The following is a 19643-nucleotide window of genomic DNA, read 5'->3' as shown; positions in this document are numbered from 1 at the left end:
GGGGGGAGCATTACGGGATGTGCCCCCCATGTTGGTCGAAGTTAGGTTTTTTTTTTTTTTTTTGCTTGTTTGTTTTAAAGTTACCATTGCACTTTAAACGGACCACCACAACATTACTGCCTCACCATGTAAGAATGTACAAGTTATTTATTTATTTATTTATTTATTTATTTATTTATTTTTTGAGAAGCAGTTCACGGAGCTGCTCGCCAAGTGATCGGACCCCATTTGGTTCGCTATTTTTTATTTTTTTTTGGTCTTGTGCGAAAAGTAAGTAAGTTTCTCAAATGCCAAACCTAAAATAATGTTGGCGAAGGCCGTGCTGTCCATTCACAAATTACTTTTGCTAGGCCATGAGTGATTGACCAGGACCTCATTAACAGGTAATTTTGATCTTTATTAGCTAACTGTAACCAGACGTGCGCAAAATCTGGTACCGGGGGGAAATAGCATTTTGTTGATTTTACTCTCTACAATGACATAAACATGGCCCTTTTATATCATTTGAATGCATGTCAGTGTGTTCTCAATACCCAGTAAACATTTAGCCGTTGATTCAACGTTGAAATAACGTAATGACTGCCGTTTAATCAACGTTCTCTTAAGGTTGAAAATGAACGTTGAAAAGACGTCCAAACACAGACATTGAAAAGACGACTATTAGACGTGTTTTGGACGTCCATTGACGTTATTAATTGGTCCCGAAATAAATTACTTGTATAAAACGCATTTTGGACGTCCACTGACGTGGTCACCACTTAACTAACTTATTAAGATGGATTTTGGACGTCCATTTACGTTTAAAATATGCCCTTGACGGACAGACTACTTTTAGACCTATTTTGAACGTCCAGGGATGTTCCTTGTTTACTGGGTAGTATATTGAATTCATGATGGCTCCCTACTCCCACTGTTTATTCTGTGTGTGCCATACACTGAGGTCACTGCACCCAAACAGTGCACTGAGAACCGGTCAGTTCATGCCTGAATGGCTTTGTTTTAGACATGTGTAGCACTGTTTTGAATGCAGAAGCCGTTATTTCTACACCGTGCGGAGTAGGGGACCATTAAAAATGTTAAGCGTTAGAAAGTCACGCTCAGATTTGAGAAAGTGCGGTGAAGTGAGCTGTGTTGTTTGTTGTGGCCACTCTTGTGTAAGAGCCTGAGGAAGCTGCCCACTGGGGAAGCGGCTTGATTTAGCAGAATCCTTTCCGACGACGTCCCTGGTGTGAGTTTTCTGGTTTCGTTGAACCAAATAACAAGTCAACAACAGAGGCTTTATCTCTCTTTCAGACGAAAGGGGGGCTTCACTAGATTCTAGCGAGGAGCACCCGACTCTTTTCAGTGACTCAGCTCACTAAAAAGAATCGACTCTTTCTACTTCTGACTCTCCAAGCATTGTCCGTTACTCAGTTATTCAAACTCAGCCAAATGTAGTAATATTACGCAGTACGATGTCATATTTCTCTTTATTTATAACTAAATTATTAAGTAGTTTATTTTCTACCTCATGACTTAAAAATACAATTACATGAATTTGTCAGCATGACTTAGGTTTGTCACATCTGAGTAGCGGGAAAACCAGGACGCTCGGGGTGTGGTGGGGTGTGGGGTGCAGAGATTGGTGACTAACGCTAAAAAAAGAGAACAATCCGGGGGAAACCAGGACGTGTGGCAACACTAGCATGACTTCCAGACTAGGCTAAACTGGTTAATACTGGTCTGTGCTGATGAAGATGATCACATACTGTGTTCAATTAGGTTCACAATCATATAAACGTCCAAAACCCAAAATACACTGGTGTTGGTGAACACCAATGCTGGTTTATGCTGCGTTTTCTTGTAGCAAGGAAGTTCTTTTTAAAGAAGCCTTAGGGAATCTCAACCTTTTCACTTGCAATCTGTTTGCATTTGTTACAGAATTGTTAAAGCAGTGTGTTCACCAGATGTCAGAGTTTGAGTTCATCGAAATATCTTAAAGTTGTTTATATCTAATATAAATAAAATTATATTTAAAGTGACCACAACCCTGAACTGGACAAGCAGTTACAGACAATGAATGAATGAATGAATACATTTAAAGTGTGTCATAGGATATTGGTCTGCCTTGAAAGCAGCTCATCAAAAAGAGCCAGCCCACTTAAAAGTCTGTTCACTTAAAAGAGCTGACAAGTTTACTAATGACACACCACTAGGTTCCTCTTCTACATTCTCCTTTTCAGCACATGGTTTTTGATGTGGGCAGAGTCTCACCTCTGTTTTTCAAAGTATGTTCATCATAAAAGAACAGACAAGCAATGAGATAAACAAGAAGCATGTGGTTGCATCTGAGTTTAGGGCCAAAGTTTGTTTGAAAGGTCCTAAAAAAGACCCCCAGTTCCCTCTTCCAAAGCATTCCCAATACCCCCCCCCCCCTCCCCACACCAGTCTAATTCCCTGAAATTAGCAAGAATGAGCAAAAATAATTGCCAGACGACATAAACATTTGTGTGCCAGCTGCCAGACTAGGCTTTCTGCTGTTTCAATCACTGCTGCCGGGCAGAACCAGAGAGGTAAAAGAGCCGCTAATCAAAGCCACATGCATTCTTCAAGAAGAAGCCACTCGGGGAATACATCCATTAAGTCACTCTGCACACAGAATATACAGCACAAACAGGACTGCTGGATATGTACATGCCAAATTCCATAAATCTAGCAAAAATGTTATTTTTTTATACTTGGGATGGGCTGTTGGATACTTTAGCACACTGAAGACTGAAGACTTATTTATGCCTTTACTATAGTCACTGTGATTGATGCCCATTTGATCAATTTGAGAGAGGGCTGGAGACTTTTGGGGAAGTGTTAAAAACCCCCAAGGAGTTGATCTGAGTAGTCTGAAATACATTTTCAACTCAGTAATTAATAATCAGGCTATACCTGCATCAATAAATATTAATAGCACAAATCTAGCTTATAAAAAGCAAAATCTAAAATCTCAATAATTAAACGGCACTGGAATGGTACGCATATGTTATGCATATTACAGTGTATTGCAGTGACAGGGCTTCTGAATACCTTAATCTTGTATAGTGCTGCAGTTGCTAGGTTATTGCCATTTTTGTGCTGAGATGTATATGTGTGCTGAGGACTGATTTAAGGGGAAACTGCTGCCTTATTAATTTTCTCATCTTAAGGCTCGATTTATTCCTGCGGCTGTCTCAATCTGTACATTCTACCTAACTATCTCTCTTTCCCTCATTCCTTCAGTCTTAAGGGTTTAACAAAAAGCAGAGAGAACCTCTGTCTGCTCCTAGGCAAAGGAAATTACCAGTACAGAGACCATCTTAAATGACAGTAATCTTCCAGAGGGCACGCACTTTCTTTTGAACTTAGAGCAGATTTGTCCTTTCATGACTGTCTTACTCAGTAGTTGTTCACCAAAAAACACTCCATGGAGGGTCTTGAACAGTGATGCTTTAAAAGAGGCTCAACATTGCCTCAGGATAATAGGGCTAGTCCTGGCTAGTTCTATCTTGCCCTTTAAAAGGTTACTTAGACTTATCACTGTTACAATGAAAACTTCTATCTACAAATGTCCACTCCAGTGGCACAGAATATTTGCTGAACCCAACATTTGTGTGATACTTATTCCTCCGTGCTCCTTGTGTTTGTGGGTTGGTAAGTGCTCCAGATTCCTACATAAATGTAAACATGTAAAAGTGATTTATTTTTCAATAATATGCCAAAAAGTCTTGATCATGAATACTTGATGTAACTAATATTATTAAATAAATAAGCAACATTAAACCTTTTACCATGTGGGAAATGAAACTTGCATTGCATTTAAAAACATTTTAAAACTTAAGTTATGGCTTAAACAATAAAGAAATACACATGAATCAAGTGCTTTCAGACCTTGATCAGAATGTGTAGCAATGCGTTTAATCACAGTTCTTTAACTGGGATTATCTTGATTAGGTCAGGTGTGATATGGATGTAGACGGCTTTTCTGGAGTTACAACAGATAACAAGGCGCAGTCATGACTTCTGACCTCACACTTGACCTCAGAAACTGTGGTGACCCTGTAAATCTTGTTCCCGGGGCTTTCAAAATGAAACTTAATTTACAGATGGAAATGACTGACCGGCCATGCACAGAGCAATATTCTTACATCTTGTTATTTATATACAGACATATGAACCACTTTGGAACCACTGTTCAATTATAAAGAATTTTTTAATTCTCTATGTGAAGGAATGGATCATATACAGAGAGAACACACGTCTGCTCATTTTAACACACAATCACTGTTTATCTGCATACAAAATGTCATTTCAAAGAGTAACTGTGATTTAAATTTCTATTATCAACTTCCAATGATGTTATAACTTATTTCACATTTAATGCATATACAATGCATTCTACAATAATGTGTGAATGATGAGAAGACAGCTCTCTGGATATCACTGTTGAAAACATTGTAATGTATAAATAGAACAGGCTTCATAAAATCCAACAAATCACATTTGTGAATGTATCCAAAAGTGAGTGGTGTGCATGAGTGTATGGGCACGTCTGTCTCTCTGCTCTTTGTGAAACTTACAAAGTCATCACTGTCTTGTCCCTAAGGCAACTGAGACATCTCAGTACATCTAATTACTCATCTTGGGATATCTAAATAATATAATGGGTTGCCTAAACATGCCTTGAGTGAGATAAGAAAGGAATTTTGGTGTATTTTGGTTAAGACTTTTATCACAGAGATGTATCCAGTCTAAACCGCTTTCACCACAAGTTTCATAAATGTTTGCAAACTTTGATGTCCTTAGTGAACATCAAAGAACTCACAAAGTCTTTCAGCACTTTAGCTCTCTCAAGACTGTCAACATGGTCTTCTGTGGTAACAATTTACAGTGAAAGAAACAATGTGTTTCCAAGATAGCAGGATCGGGTACATTGTATTTTAGGTATCACACTGTTTTACCTAATGTGAATTTGCACAGCATAGGAAATTATCACAGTATTTATCACATCTATCTTTTCTGGACACTCCATGTAGTTACTGGGTGGCTATTTCACAAGAATTTTGTGTCTGCAGCAGCTGAGCAGTGTCATACAAACCTAAGATCACAGTGCACCATTGTCAGCTGGATTAAATCACACCATTGTTGGGCTCTGACTGAGCAACAGAAATACATTCTCTTGAGTGATGAATCGCACTTTACCATCTGGCAGTCTGGTGGAGGAATCTGGGTTTGGCTGATACCAGGAGATCACTACTTGCTCAAACGAATATTGCCAACTGTGAACTTTGGTTGAGAGGGTGTAATGGTCTGGGACTGTTTTGCATTGATTGAACTGGACACCTTAGTAAAGGGTGCTAGAGCATACATCAATACTGAACACACCTATATAAAAGTACATCTTTGTGGCAAGAATTTGAGGCATGCTTTATTTGTTTGTTTATTTATTTCATGACAGTGCCCACACGCTCATACAGAACTCTGAGATAAATCTAACTGATAACTGTTGGGGTGAACTGAAATGCATCCTAAAAACCAGGCCTTATCACACTTTATCAATGCCCAGCCTTACTAATGTGACAGAGTGGAATTAAATTGGTAAGGTAGAACTAAAGATTTGGTAGGGGGTTGTAGTCAGGGACAAAGTAATTGTAACACAGTGCCCTCCTAGAGTCTATATATGTGGGTGTTTAGGAGAAGATGAACCATTTGGCGAGTGGGTGTAATGCTTAGGTGGCTTCAAGTTTCAGACATTTTGTGAGTATGAAGTGCACAAATGTTCAGAAACTAAGTGCGGGAAATTATCCATTTACTCATTACTACTTATTATATATATATATATATATATATATATATATATATATATATATATATATATATATATATATATATTGTATGTATGTTTTAATTGTTTAGCATCTGGTTGTGTGGAGGACTATACACTTGGGCTAGGAAACCAGGCATGGGAAACTTTAAGGTACGTTTTGGGGATTTATGTTACGTATGTTTTTTATAGGATAATGTGGCTGATTTGAAAGCCCTGAAGGCCTTGTGTTTGCGTGACCTAGCTGCAGGCATGTTGGAGAGTCAGTTTTTAGCTTTGTTGTTACTAATATATAATGGGTTATTTCTTTTACTGTATGATGTGAATTTTAGTGTTTATTTAGTGGTTCACAATATTGAGTATATTTAGATTTAGGGTTGCAGTCACTAGTCAGATCAAAGTTGTAACTCTTATTGCCACACTTTTAGCTTATGCTCTCTGTGCAAAATGAAGTATTGTTCCTTTTTTCTATACATGGGTTTTGACTGTGGCCTTACTTTAGATACACTTAGAGGTTACACAAGTGTTGTTGTGGCTCCCTAAAGTCATGTTCCAACAATTGGTTGTTATAATCTGTTAAAAATGAAGGGTGTTAGAAAAACATTTCCAACAAACGCGTTTTGTATAAAGGTATTTGGTATTCCAGTGTTTAGGAGGACCTAGGCTGGCTAGCAGTTCTCTGAAACTGAAGTTTAGCGTCCTCTAGTGGATTGCGTGACTGGCCTGGTGGTGGGCTTTTTGAACCAGGTCAGTGACATGCTGTTGATTTTGGCTGTCGCTGGAATGCTGAGCTTTACTTTTTACTTTAATTTACTTTACTGCCTTTCTGCAAACACCAGTTTAACCTCAGATTAAAACCCCAACTCTAATGTTCACATGCACAGGACCTGTTTAATTGTTTAATAGATACGAACTGTACCTTTTTAGTGAATAGATTGCCAGAAACACAGTTGATGACCTCTGTACTAGGGCAAACAGTTCAACAATATTTGTTTGACATTAGCTTATTTAAAACATCAGGTGTTTCTCATTGGAAGGTTGTATTAAAAATAAGATAATTATTTAATCTTTATTACTTTTTTAAGTTATTTTGTTAGGTAAGTGTTCCATTTGCTTTCAATGTTTCCAGAAAATAATGGGGATAATTTAGCTTTCTTACCAGAAATGATGATTTTAAAATAGCAAAATGATTAGGTTTTTGAAATGTGATTCTGTACTGACCCATGATGCAGTAAAGAAGTTCCTCAAAGTAGCAGCAGCACCATCTTAAAGAACAGACCTTTGATGCACTGTCATTCAGTCCTACTAAGGAAGTCAGTGTAAAAATGTTTCTTCGAAAGCCTAAGAACTGGCAAATGAGCAATATTTCCACAATATATCTAAGTGCTGCAGTTAACGTAAGCAGTAGATCTGCTGAATTACTTGGATCACTCCTCCTGTTCAGATAAGCAGGCTCTATTGTATTTCCATATGGAGAAATAAAATAATAAGACTGAGAGGATTTTGGATTCACATCAGCTCACGCATTATGTTATGGTTTTGAAGAGATGCCTTGACACATTTTTGACCTTGTATACTATTGATATTTATATAATTTATGCAATTCATTTACTTAAGATATCAGTTTTTAAGCAACTGTTTAGTCAGTCAATAATATTTAAGTGACAGTATACATCTGTGTGAATAATTATTTAATAAAGTGCCTGACCCAAAAAAATAAAAAATAAAATAAAAAAATAAAAATTGAACCCATTTGCTCTCTAGTTTAGTCAGTCCCAATACCACCTTCTCAATCACATGGTGCTTATTATACCTTTTGAAATTGCTGCTAAAACATTGCTACTAGATAGCAGAAGACACTTGGAGGAGAACAATATCTTTCCAGTTCTGTCATAATATACCCACCCAGAGAGAATTATTTATCTCTCTTGGACTCATGTTGAATGGCATCACTGGGGTGAAAACTCATGCTCTTTCAATGAAAGGCCCATTATTTATACAGTTGCAACACTTCCCACTCCAATGGCTGACTCTCAACTCCACTATTAAGCAGAATATTACACAAAAGCCTTAGTATCTAAATATCACATGCAGAGTATCAACTTTTACTTTACCTCCAACTCAGCTTCAATTCTGTTCAGTACACTCGCTTTCATCTTATTCAATGCCTCCAAAGTTCAGTCATCTCTCTGTTGCATAGTATTCTGTTTATATTTATATCTATGCTTGTTTTATGTAGCTTTATTAAAGTTTTTGTTGTTTACTTTTATCTTTCAAAGTTTATAATGTAGGGTTTTAGGACTGTTTATTTCTAAATTTGGTTTATTTTAGTGAAGATAATTGCTGAACCTGTACCTAGTCTCTAAACCATTCTACACCTTAAATTTGGGTAATGTTACTTTGTAATATTTCAAATATTTCTTAGAACCTGAAGACATGGAATGTATTGCCTGTCTTAATTTATTTTGGAGCTACATTTTAGCATGTGTTTTTTTTTCCAGATGCACTTCTTTAACAGCTGCTACATTGTCTACACGTAATATAAAACTAAAATTACTGTGCTCTCAAAAAATGCAAAATAATCCCTGAAGAAATATATGAAAATGATTGCACTATTCCCAAAATTGTTTTGGTTTCCAGACTTTTAACTAGAATCATTTGTCCTGATCATACAGCTGTATTTACTTGATGATACATATAATAAATATAGGTTGGCAAAGATAAAGCCCACTAAGGCCTAAGTAAGAGTAAGACTGTTTTGAAACTGTAGTGTAGTCAGTGGTTCTTATTTGTCTCGTGCAGAACGCAGCACAGCCATGTGACGTTGGTTTCACTCTTTTTTGTCTGCAACAGCTTGTTCAAATCAGCATGACGCCATCCAGTTCATGTGTTCACTTGTATTTTAAATCCAAACACCAGAGTGTTCTGTATTGTTCCTTATCCGCCACAAACCAAAGCTTTCTGAACCCAGACAAAAACACCAGGATACTCCTCCAATAACCTTAAGAGCCTGCACAACTGGGAGGAAGCCTAGACTAAACAACTTAACAAAGCAGACGTCAGCACACACTCCTCTCTGCCAGCACGGGTGAGCAGCTGCTCACAATTTCACGCAATTTACAGTGTGATTTCTCTGTGTTTTGCTAAGAGCCTCATGTATGCTTCTCACAGAGCCACACAATGCAGGATTTACTGTGCTTCGGGTTTAGGTGGTTGTCATCTCCATTTGGGACACATCTGCTGTCAGTAGCTGCTATAAACTCCATCTGGTCCTTCTACCTGTGGATAGAGTCTTGTGCTTCATATAAGGAGGGGGTGGGGTTATAACCCTCAGACCCTGCTGAGGCCCAGCAGGGGACCTCAGTGTGAGGCTAATGGAACCAAATATCCATTTGCCATAGCCAGGCCTAAAGATGAGAAAGAGGCCTTATGATATTGTCTGACTTGGAGTAACACAAGTAATGTCTTCTGCTCCAAATGATATGATCTTTGCATTTGCATGAAGTTCTCACGGACTACTAACTATTATCACCAGTAGATTGACCAGAGGAGGATGGGTCACCCCTTGTGAGCCTTGGTTCCTCCCAAGGTTTCTTCCTCAGCTGGGGGAGTTTTTCCTTGCCACTGTTGCCCCTGGCTTGCTCACTTGAGGGTTTTACATTTGTCTTTACATTTCATGTCAAATCTTGTCTTACTGGAATTCTGTGAAGCTGCTTTGTGACAACATCAGTTGTGAAAAGCGCTATATAAATAAATTTGATTTGATTTGATTTGATTTGCAAATAAAGATGTGTAATGACTCACATTTGACAAATTATAAGAGTTATCAAACACTTTAAAGAGAACATTTCTTTTTACATTTCAAGGGGGTTGGAGGTATACCATTATCTGAACATATTGTGGAAAAAAATTGAGAACCCCATGGAAATCTGCATGTGTAGGGCTGTGTAGAAACTGCCGTTAAATGAAATTGGCCTTCAAGCCCTCGGATGGCACTGCAAGTAAAAATATCATGCCATTTTGATAAACATAGCCGTATGGGCTCAGGAGCACTTTGGAAAGCTATTGTTACATAACACAGTCCACCACTGCATCAAGAAATGCATCTGGAAATTCTATTTCACAAGAAACACTTTTGAGTGAGTGGAAACATGCTGTAGTCAGATGAGTCCCCATTTCTGCTGAAAATTGCACTGTTGAACAGCTAAAGTCTATTAAGAAAAATGCAATGCAATTACTGCACTTGCAAGACCTTGTGTCCTCAGTACCCAAATTATTTAAATTATTTAAAAGGAAAGGCAATGTAACAGTGGTAAACATAACTCATTGCAAGCATCAGATTTTTTTTGTTTAAATCTTAAAAAGTCAATCCATCTTTATAAAAAATAGAAATGTTTTTTAGTTAAATAAAGGTTCTTTGCTGTGTATGTATTTGGAGGGCTAATTAATTCTGGACATTAGGAGCAATACCATTTTTCTTGCCCATTCTCTAATTAATCAATTAATTAATCAAATATATCTGGTAAATCCCTATCTAGAATGATAGAAAGTACTAACAGATTCCAAATAAATTCAGCAAAATGGCCATGTTATTGGTTAATTTTTATGCCCTAATGTCAGTTAAAAATGTAACTGAACGAAAAAAAAATTACCTGTACTCTGTAAATTTGTCTTTTTGCTGTCTACCACATATTCACACCTATACATTCACTGGGAGGTTTTGTGAAGTATTAGTCAAAAGGAATAGGAGGAGTGTAAAAGGCATGCAATAGGCTACACACAAATATGATGAGGGAAAAGTTGCCTTGAACCTCGTGCATTCTCTCACCAGTGAAATAATGACTCTCAGACTGACTGTAGAGAATCACTCTGTCCCGTTAAGTGAACGTATGGGGATCCAGTAAGAATCTGCATCTGATAATGCTACAGTATATTCTAATAATAATGTGTTAGAGAAATAAATCAAGTCTGACTGTCATTAGTCCTGTTTGGTCAACAAACTGAGATGCCAGATGTTGTTTTATGAGTTCTTTTCCATGCAAATACATCTGTAATTGCCTTCAGTAACATGCAACACTAAGATAGCATCATATTATATAACTACAGTTGTAAACACACAAACAAAAACTTTCATAATGAGCAATCATCCTCTTAGAGACACCCAAACACACTGCCCGGGAGGCTGCCGCATATAAAACTGGACCTCTGGCAGAATCTATATCTTAAAATTTGTAAAAACTCATTACTGAATTCAGATAGTTTGACTAAGAGGTATTCAAAATATGAAGGTGTCCCACTTTAGGGAGTTAGAAAGGATTGTATGGCGTCAAAATAGTTTCTAAAGGTCTGAGAAGAACTGAGAAAGCTGTCATTAATATTGAGATATACTTCTGTATTTAATCGTCCATTTTGAATATATGTGAGAAAATAAATATTTACTATAATAAATATTCAACTGTCATATACTTGTATTCTACATACACTTTATTTTCATACTCTGTCATTTTCAAATGTTTCACTAATTTAGTAACATTGACTTATTTTTTTATAACAATAAATAGTCAAAATTTGTGTCACATGGGAAATTTAGCATCATGAAATTTAGACTACTTATGGACCAATGGATGGAAATTCTAGAGCAGATTCATATGAGCAGGAGACTCATATGCTGCCTTTCAATAAATTGTTTATTCAGTTAATAATCCATAATATGTATACTGGAAAAATGATTTGATTATGGTTGTTGTATTGGTATAACAAGCCACATTTCACAAGCAAAACTGAAGCACTGAGCAAAATTTGCTCCATCTCATTCTAATGTGTAGTTCTGTTTCTCTGTTCTAGATTCCAGCTGTGGAACACCTTCCATCACCCTGAGCTGGTTAAACCTGCACTACAAAGGACCCTGAAGAATTTACAGCTGGATTATGTTGATTTGTACATTTATAGAGCTTCTCATTGCCTTTAAGGTAAACTTATGCTTGTACTTTTAGAAACTAGATAGGATGTGAGATAGGTCTTGCTTGTTTGGGTGCCATATTGGGACCGATTAGTTTCAGAATGCAGTGCTAATGTAAACAAATGGGAAATATGTATACATCTATGTCATACACAGCTCAGCTTTTACAACACCCAATAGCACAGAAGCCCACCGCTGCTTTATGTCAGATGTGTAAAGGTTTGCAATGTGTAGAATAATAAAGTGGAAAAAGACTGTATCTTTTAGCCACATTAGCATTTTCATCATATGATCTAATATGATCATACTGTGCTAAAAACTGTTAGCACATAAGTCTCTAATGCGTCTCTCTGCCCTTCTGTCTGAATAAGAGTTTTTCATACACAGATCACAAGCTTCAGCTTCAGCTTTGGTTTGGTGTGTAAGAGACTACAGACAAAAGCTACATATTCAGTTGTCTGCATTTTCCCCTGTTTACAGTGTAAATAATTTGATCCTGCTGTCCATGCGCTCTGAGAGTGGAACAGATTTTTGGAGGATAATGTTTTAAAGCGACCGTTTGCCTGAATTATTCCTTTGGTTTGGCTTATAAAGTAGTCCTTCTTGCCTGAAAATGAGTGATCAGCGAGAGGTTTCCATGTCACAGCAAAGCCAAGACAGAATCCCAAATGTCTTCCTACACATTCCGTAGGGCACAGTCGGTCAAAAAATACATTTGTGAACTCGCAGAGTGTGTGATGTCGAGAATAATTTTAGTGAGCTATAAGGGTCAAGTTTCCCTGTCGAATGAACTTCTAATTACAGTCTGTTTTATTAAATTTGTGATATGCACTATATAACAGGGAGTATGATCGCTACTTTGGGATGCAGCCCGAGCTCCTCTACGAACTGACAGGCTGCTGTTTATGAACGTGGCATGGATAAATGGATCAGGGGCCAAGTGTTGTATAAGTGTTGACAGAAACAATAAAACAATTTAAATATCAGTTTTTATTTGAGTGTATTTTATACTCATTGGGCAATATGTAGGTCCCCAATATGGTGAGAAGGGTCTAATTGCAGCACTAACTGAGGGTGTTTCTGTGATGCAAACACGCCCCACCAGGAACGCCCTTTGCGTGACTTCAGTTGTGGGTGGGCTTGGGTTTTAAAGGGACAGTAACATTGCTGAATAAATTAAGGGGTTTTCAGCAGTCCCTATTTTATAGTGTTTCCTTAAAGATATTGATGCCTGTAAGATTATAAGGGATTAGTTTAAAAACATTCCAAACTTCAATTCATTTATTATTATGCAAAATATGTCTTCTGCATGTAACTCAACTGTGGCAGTAAACACATATTAATAATGCACTAGTGGCGGTGAGCAGTGCTTGATTTGTTAATCATGAGGTAAGGCACACAGACTTGGCTGATCCAGCAAGTGCACATGAAAAGAAGTTTCTGATCGGTTCTGCTGAGGAGTTTGCCTCTCCAGTTCACATGGTTTAGGGAGAGTGGATTTCTTAAGCGGCTGAACTCAATTATACAACTGCCGTTGAGAACGGTGCAGGATCCAGGTAAATTCTGGAACACATGCACTATAAATTTGAGAGAGGTTGGACCTTGTTCCTGCAGGATCCGGCTCAAACCATGTACTGCATTTATGATCAATGTGAAATGATCATTGGGTAACATTAAATATAGAAACATTACCAGTTTATAATGAGTAATGTCTGTAGTTTGTAGTCACTGGTTTGTTGCAGTTTCACCTTTAAGTTGCCTCCGCCAATGAAAAGCTTTTTTCTGACATCTGCCAATGAAAGATAAGTGGGCGTTCCTGTTATGGACATTCTTGATTTACAGAAGCGCCTTTCCTTGTAATTGGACTCTATTGGTGTGGAATATGGCAGCTATCCTGTGCTGTGACATCAGACAAGTATTTAAATTAGAAAGGTCTCTCTCACTCACTCACCTTCTCATATATATCTTAGTGTTTCCTCCACTCACACCCTTCCACTGGTTCTCTATATTCAGGCTGTAGAACATACTTTACAGATTCCATAATTGTTTTCCATTTGTCAGTAAGGTAAATAATAGAGATACGCAGATGAGTGCAACATCAGCCCCATCCACACTTTTTCTTTTTCTTGATATCTAGGTTTCTACTTGGCCTATTGATATTAAACAAAAACTGTTGCGGCATCTAAAGCCTGCACTTTTCATGAAACGTGATGGAAATTCTCCATGTGACATTTCACAATCTGGGATGTGACTAATGCCAAAAAAAAGAAGAAAAAAAGAAACATTTTGTTTTAAAAGATAGAGATGGATGAGGTATGAAATGAATGTAAATGCATATGCCACACAATTTTATAAGCTGACTTTAAAGACAAAATGAAAGACAAGGAAGTGAAGAATACAGTTCCTGTAAAACACTTACAGATGTACAGATGAAAGCTCAGATATTGACCAGTTTTTGTTTTTTGTTTTAGCCAGGTGATCAGTTCTACTCAAAAGATAAAAATGGCAAATACATTTACCATAAGACAGACCTGTGTGCTACATGGGAGGTGAGAGATGTTTTAAACTTGTTCCATCATTCCAGCATTCATTCAAGGTCTGTGTCTCACTGGTACTAACTTTCATCATACTTATGATTCACTGCTTGTACCTGTGCACTGTTTCTTTGGGCTTCTGTTTATGTGATTATTCACTCCTGTTCAGACATTGAAATATCGTTTTTTTAAAGCTTTATCACAGCATTTCAGTGCATTACTCTGCAGTTCTGGTGCTTATCTGTGGTTTTTACTTTGCTGTTTTTGTAATGTCTATTGCTGTGATTTTAAACTTTAGACATTTCTATGAATTAAGGCTCCGGCCTGTTGTTTTTGGCCAAGAATCCCAGGACTTGAAGTTTGAATGCTGAGTGTATTGTGACAAGACTACTAATTAGTGGTAGATGTGACATCACAGCCCATGAATGTTTGGTTGCTTCTGATTGGTCCAATTCATGTACAGACAATGGTACAGAGGTGGATGATTTATTAATCCCTTTGGGATCAGATTGTCTATGTCTATAATCTAATGTCTATGTCTGTTATGTTATTCTGTCTATTATTGTGACCCCAATTTATGCATATTCATGTGTCCTTCAATCATATGGAACTAACACAGAAATGTCTAACTACCACAGTGAATTTCGTTCACAATCCTCAGTTATATACGGTTGTAACAACAAGGAAAATCTGAGGGACTGTATTGTATTGGGGGGGAAAATTGTAATTTGCTCATTATTCTAATATCATTTTTTTGTGCATTGCCTATGGTCAGGGTTAACCTGAAGTGTCCCCCACTGTTGGAAGATGAGGATCTGGTCTCCACTGGAAAGAAATACAAAAAGAATGCAGCTCAGGTAGCTCTGAGATACAGTGTTCAAAGAGAAATTGTTGTTATCCCCAGGAGCTTTAGCCCTCAGCACATCAGAGAAAACTCCCAGGTCAGTTTATGATCAGAATTAGAGTTTTTAAGACTTACAAAATGAATATAATGTCTTGTATTTGGACCTACATACATAAATGATTATTATAATAAACTTTAGTGTACCTTAAAATGCTTCTTATTCAAATTAACACATTCTAAAAGAGCCCAAAAGCAAATGTACTAATTATTTTGTTATTAGTGTTTTAATGCTGTGACTCATATTTTTATTGTTTACAGAGGCATTTTTTTAACGTAAAACATCTACACCTTGGAAATCAAATAAAATCTTTATTTGTTTATTTCCTGTGGCAGATCTTTGGCAGAGATTTTTCTCTTACTGATGATGAAATGAAAGTTATTGAAGGACTAAATAAAATATTTGCTTTGTGGAATTCTTATGAGTACCAGCTAATTATAGAACCAGTTTTCTTCTTGTATTTTTACACTATATCTATCAAACACACTTTGAAATCCAGATAATTCAGATACTTCACATGAAAAGATGCTGCTGTGCTTCAGTGAGAAAAGGATTGGTATAAGACTGAATACATGAACTTTCGATCACTCGTTGCACTCTTACAAGCATTTAGTAAATCTGAATGATATGTTAAGCCACTGAATGATAAATGTTAAGACTCTTCTGAATGATATGCCAAGACTCTTTACCTTGTTATATGGTTATACAGATATTCAGATTCTGAGTATCCATTCCATGATGGATAAAATAACTTATATATTTAAAATGACTGATATGTTTCGTCATGTTCATATTGGCCCATTAGAAAGGCCGCTAAGGGGCGCTAATTTACAATTCAATGCATTGCAGTGACCATATTACGAGTCGCCTTTTTACATGTATGATTAATGATTACCCTCTACACGTGTTGTGGAAAAAGCCCATGTTCCCTCATGAGGAACAATAGCTGTTATCATCATTTATATTTTACATGACCTCTATTTCCAATGACTCTTTACTCCTTGGTAGAAAACAGGTTGTTTTTGTTAGAGCCATTAAAACTAAGATATTTAAATGAACCCTTTTTGTGCAACTTTCAAAGCAGAAACAGTCCTTGTAACTTCAGCATGTAAGTGTTATTTATATACATATATATTATTTATATCATTTACACTCATCCACATATGCACTTTTACACACGCGCACACACACACACACACACACTTTTTCTCAAAAAACGAAACCACAGCTGGGGAGCCTCCTGTCCTTATACAGCCTTATACTACTCAACCATGAAGGCCAAATAGGACTTACCTAGGTCTTTATCGGCCATATGTTTAGGCTATTATAGCTATAGCTAATTGTCCATACAATAAATATCTTTTATTTACAAGGTATGGCATACGTTGTGTGAGATTCTTTTACACTAACTGTATGAACTTTGATGCCCTCAATCTCTTTATATTGTTAAAAATGTATGATTAAAAAAACTGTGTGTGTTCACCTGCATTTTTGTTTTCACATGCAGGTTCTTACAAGTTCTCAGTTCTTGGAGTTAATGTACAGCAACAAGCTAAATTCCTGGAAATGCACTTGGAGTAATTCTCTAGAGGCAAAACATAACCACGTTATCATATCGCTTATAAAAGAAAACAGTGATAGCTGTTCTGCTTCTATAAGGAAGACATCCCTAAAGGCATTCTGTACACATGCCAATGTAATCAACTCCAAGACACATCTTCAGGAGCACAGTGTACAGAATAGTGCTGAACCAGCAGAGCCATGAAATTCCCCACAGGAAAAAGAATAACCCGGGTTTAATAATACACCCTTACCCATAATGTAACTAATTATGTGAGAAATTGGCACACAATGAGAATGATATTGTGACTGTGGGCTACAGTCCTCTTGTTTTAGGTCATTTTTAATTATCGCAAGACCTATCATGAGAAATTAATTAGGAAACATTTCAGTTGTCTTGTTCAGAAAGTAGTGTGGAGATGCTGTGGCTTCCCTGGTCCTGAAGGGATTGTGTAGGGGTTCAGTTCATGCAACCAGTTCCCATCATGTACAGTGCGCCCTCCTAAGGGACCCTTTATTTTGTTGGCATTGTTTTGGTAGGGTGTTAGTAGTTGTGTTTTTGTTCTGTTTTGTGTAGTGCTCACTGTCCTCTTAGCCGCTTCTTTTTTTGTAAACCTCTTGGAAGCTGGTAGGTTTACACATGACCTGGGTGTGATTTTCTTTTCTTTTTAAAGTTTGTACTGGATTTGCCTTTAACAAAGGGCCATAAAATCCCAGTGAGTGAAATCACCTGTATTTAGATTAGATTAGTGATATATGACATGACATTGTTGAACGTTGGTAAATTTTAGTAAATACATTTGAAGAACAGACACAAACTGGCAAAAAAATAAAGACAGACAGGACCAAAACTCGCATTGTCCCCAAAAGTGTCTCCCGCTGTTTTTTTTGGGCCACTGAACAAGCGCAAATGATTCTCTCAATAGGAGCTCTGTAACCGTATGGTTAATCTCATAATTAACTGCAATGTTGTTATGGCTAAGGCTGAGATTTTAACAAGGGGAGACAGAGCATCATCTTTAGATGAGGACATGGCTGACCATTGACCTGCGCCACTGAAGTGAGGAACAGCATGAGACTGTAAAAGTCTGAGAGGAAAAACACAATCATTGGCCCCCACCCTTTCCTGCTGGGCCTTCAGAAAATCACACAGTGTAATGATTACTTTTGAAACGTGTTATTGGCTTCAGTGGACAGTGAAGGCAATTCAATTTTCCTAAAGAATGTAGTATCTCTGTAGTATTGTGCTAAAAAAATGTATTTAATAGCACCACATGTAGATATCGAGTTTATATGACTTCTGTCCCATTTGGGGAGGAAAGGGTTTAAAAAGCATTTTCTCTGTATTGTTAAAAGCCAAAAACCCATTTGCAAAATATCTCACGTCACCCTTCATCTGAAGGAACACAGCTACTTGCAACAAACCTGCAATGAGAACAGTGGGGCCAGATGTGTCAGATGTTGGCAAGGTCTTACAGCATGTTTAAAGTCTGACACACTATACTATTAAGAATGTGTTTTATTTATTTCATAAAAATGAAACGTTTTGGATATGTGGAACCCAAATCACAGATTATGCTAGTTTTCACAGTCAGAAGTTGGCTACACTTGGAGTGGGTAAATGTATGCACTATTTTTATATTTTATTTAACAATATAACATGAAATAATAAATTATTTTGGTTAATTAATCTGCTAATGAGTAGAGTTGTGTATCTGTACTTTACTTGAATGTTTTTATTTTGGGGAAACTTTCTTACTTTAACTTCACTACATTTCATAGTCAAATATCTTACTTTTACAATACACTTACCACTACATTGAGAAATCTGTTGTTGCTTTTGCCTCATGCGTGCTTAAAAATGATTTCAATTTCAAAATGAAAGAAGCGCATAATCTTTGTCAAAAGTGGGTTGGCCAGGACAGAGCTCTCAGTTGCACTCAGACACTGTCTGCATGGGTTTTGCACTGACTAAATACGCCTGAAGGTAGACTGACTGGCTGTGAGGAACTGCCCATAAGTGTTAATCTGTGTGATTGGGTGAGTGTGTGGTGCCCTGCCTCTATTTTTTTTTAGACTTTGTCCAGACTCCATGCCAAAAAAGCTATACATAGCAAATGCCATAGGCTATGTATTCTCTCTGACCATGTTGGATACTATCAAACAAGCAGCTGTGCTGTCTCTGGCTCTAGAAGAGCAGTCAGACCAATGGCTACACGCAGAGGGCATGCATGATCAACCAATTGGGACTTGCAAAAGGCGGGACATACAGAGCAGTTCACAACACATGGTGGGATTGTGGCTGTGCAAAGCACATGTCAGCATTGAAGGAAAGCCTCCATGCAGAATGAATTATATGTCCCTAAATGTGGACATGAAAAATAGAAACTCACCCTAATAAACAAAACCTAAAGACAAGCACACTCCCTCAACATACTGCTGACCTTTATGCCTTTTCAGACTAGCTCATATGGACAGTGTAGATTTGTGCTTCATTCATTTTCTTCCTGTTTGGGGTCTGGAGCCTGCATAGAACCACTCATAGAACCATATTTATTTGCAATACAGCAGCCATTGAAGTAGCCTTTAGCATTTGAGCTAAAGGCTTTGCCCAGTGTCTGTGAGTGCTGTGGCCTTGCAGTGCTCTAATGTCATTTCAGTCAGTGTGGTCTGGCCAGGGTGGTCTTCTGACCCAATGCCATTTTCTCCCTGCTCAGCCTCCTTTCTCACTAAAGACAGACGCTCTGTGGGCAGAATGGGAGAGTAAAGAGTTATGCAATCCATCAATCACTCTCGGAGGCTGCACAGGCCTCTAGTGTGCTGCTTCATGAATGAGGGAGACAGAATTTGGGGGGAGG

At 37.5% G+C, this 19643-nt stretch overlaps 1 protein-coding gene across 5 annotated transcripts; it reads left to right on the top strand.

Moving 5' to 3' along the window:
* Positions 1–197: 197 nt before the first annotated feature.
* On the top strand, positions 198–15501 carry LOC136693685 (aldo-keto reductase family 1 member D1-like). Of its 5 annotated transcripts, none has more exons than XM_066666800.1 (5): positions 198–270; positions 11675–11799; positions 13927–14102; positions 14261–14338; positions 15099–15501. In XM_066666800.1, exons 3-5 carry the CDS (start codon positions 14098–14100, stop codon positions 15274–15276), a joined length of 261 nt encoding a protein of 86 aa, XP_066522897.1. In that variant the 5' UTR covers positions 198–270; positions 11675–11799; positions 13927–14097; the 3' UTR covers positions 15277–15501. The 5 variants fall into 5 exon arrangements, 4 of the variants coding, with proteins under 4 accessions (XP_066522897.1, XP_066522895.1, XP_066522896.1 ...); XM_066666798.1 differs by having other exon boundaries at positions 264–383; XM_066666799.1 differs by lacking the exon at positions 198–270 and adding an exon at positions 5702–5763.
* The last annotated feature ends 4142 nt before the right edge of the window (positions 15502–19643 follow it).

This window comes from Hoplias malabaricus, chromosome 4 (assembly GCF_029633855.1).
Source record: "Hoplias malabaricus isolate fHopMal1 chromosome 4, fHopMal1.hap1, whole genome shotgun sequence".
Classification (NCBI taxonomy): Eukaryota; Metazoa; Chordata; class Actinopteri; order Characiformes; family Erythrinidae; genus Hoplias; species Hoplias malabaricus.
This window is presented reverse-complemented; position numbering and strand designations above follow the sequence as displayed.

Bases quoted from the DNA above. Each gene is read 5' to 3' on its own strand.
- LOC136693685 (XM_066666800.1), top strand. The intron at 14,339-15,098 runs GTGAGAGATGTT...GCCTATGGTCAG, and splicing joins ACCTGTGTGCTACATGGGAG to GGTTAACCTGAAGTGTCCCC.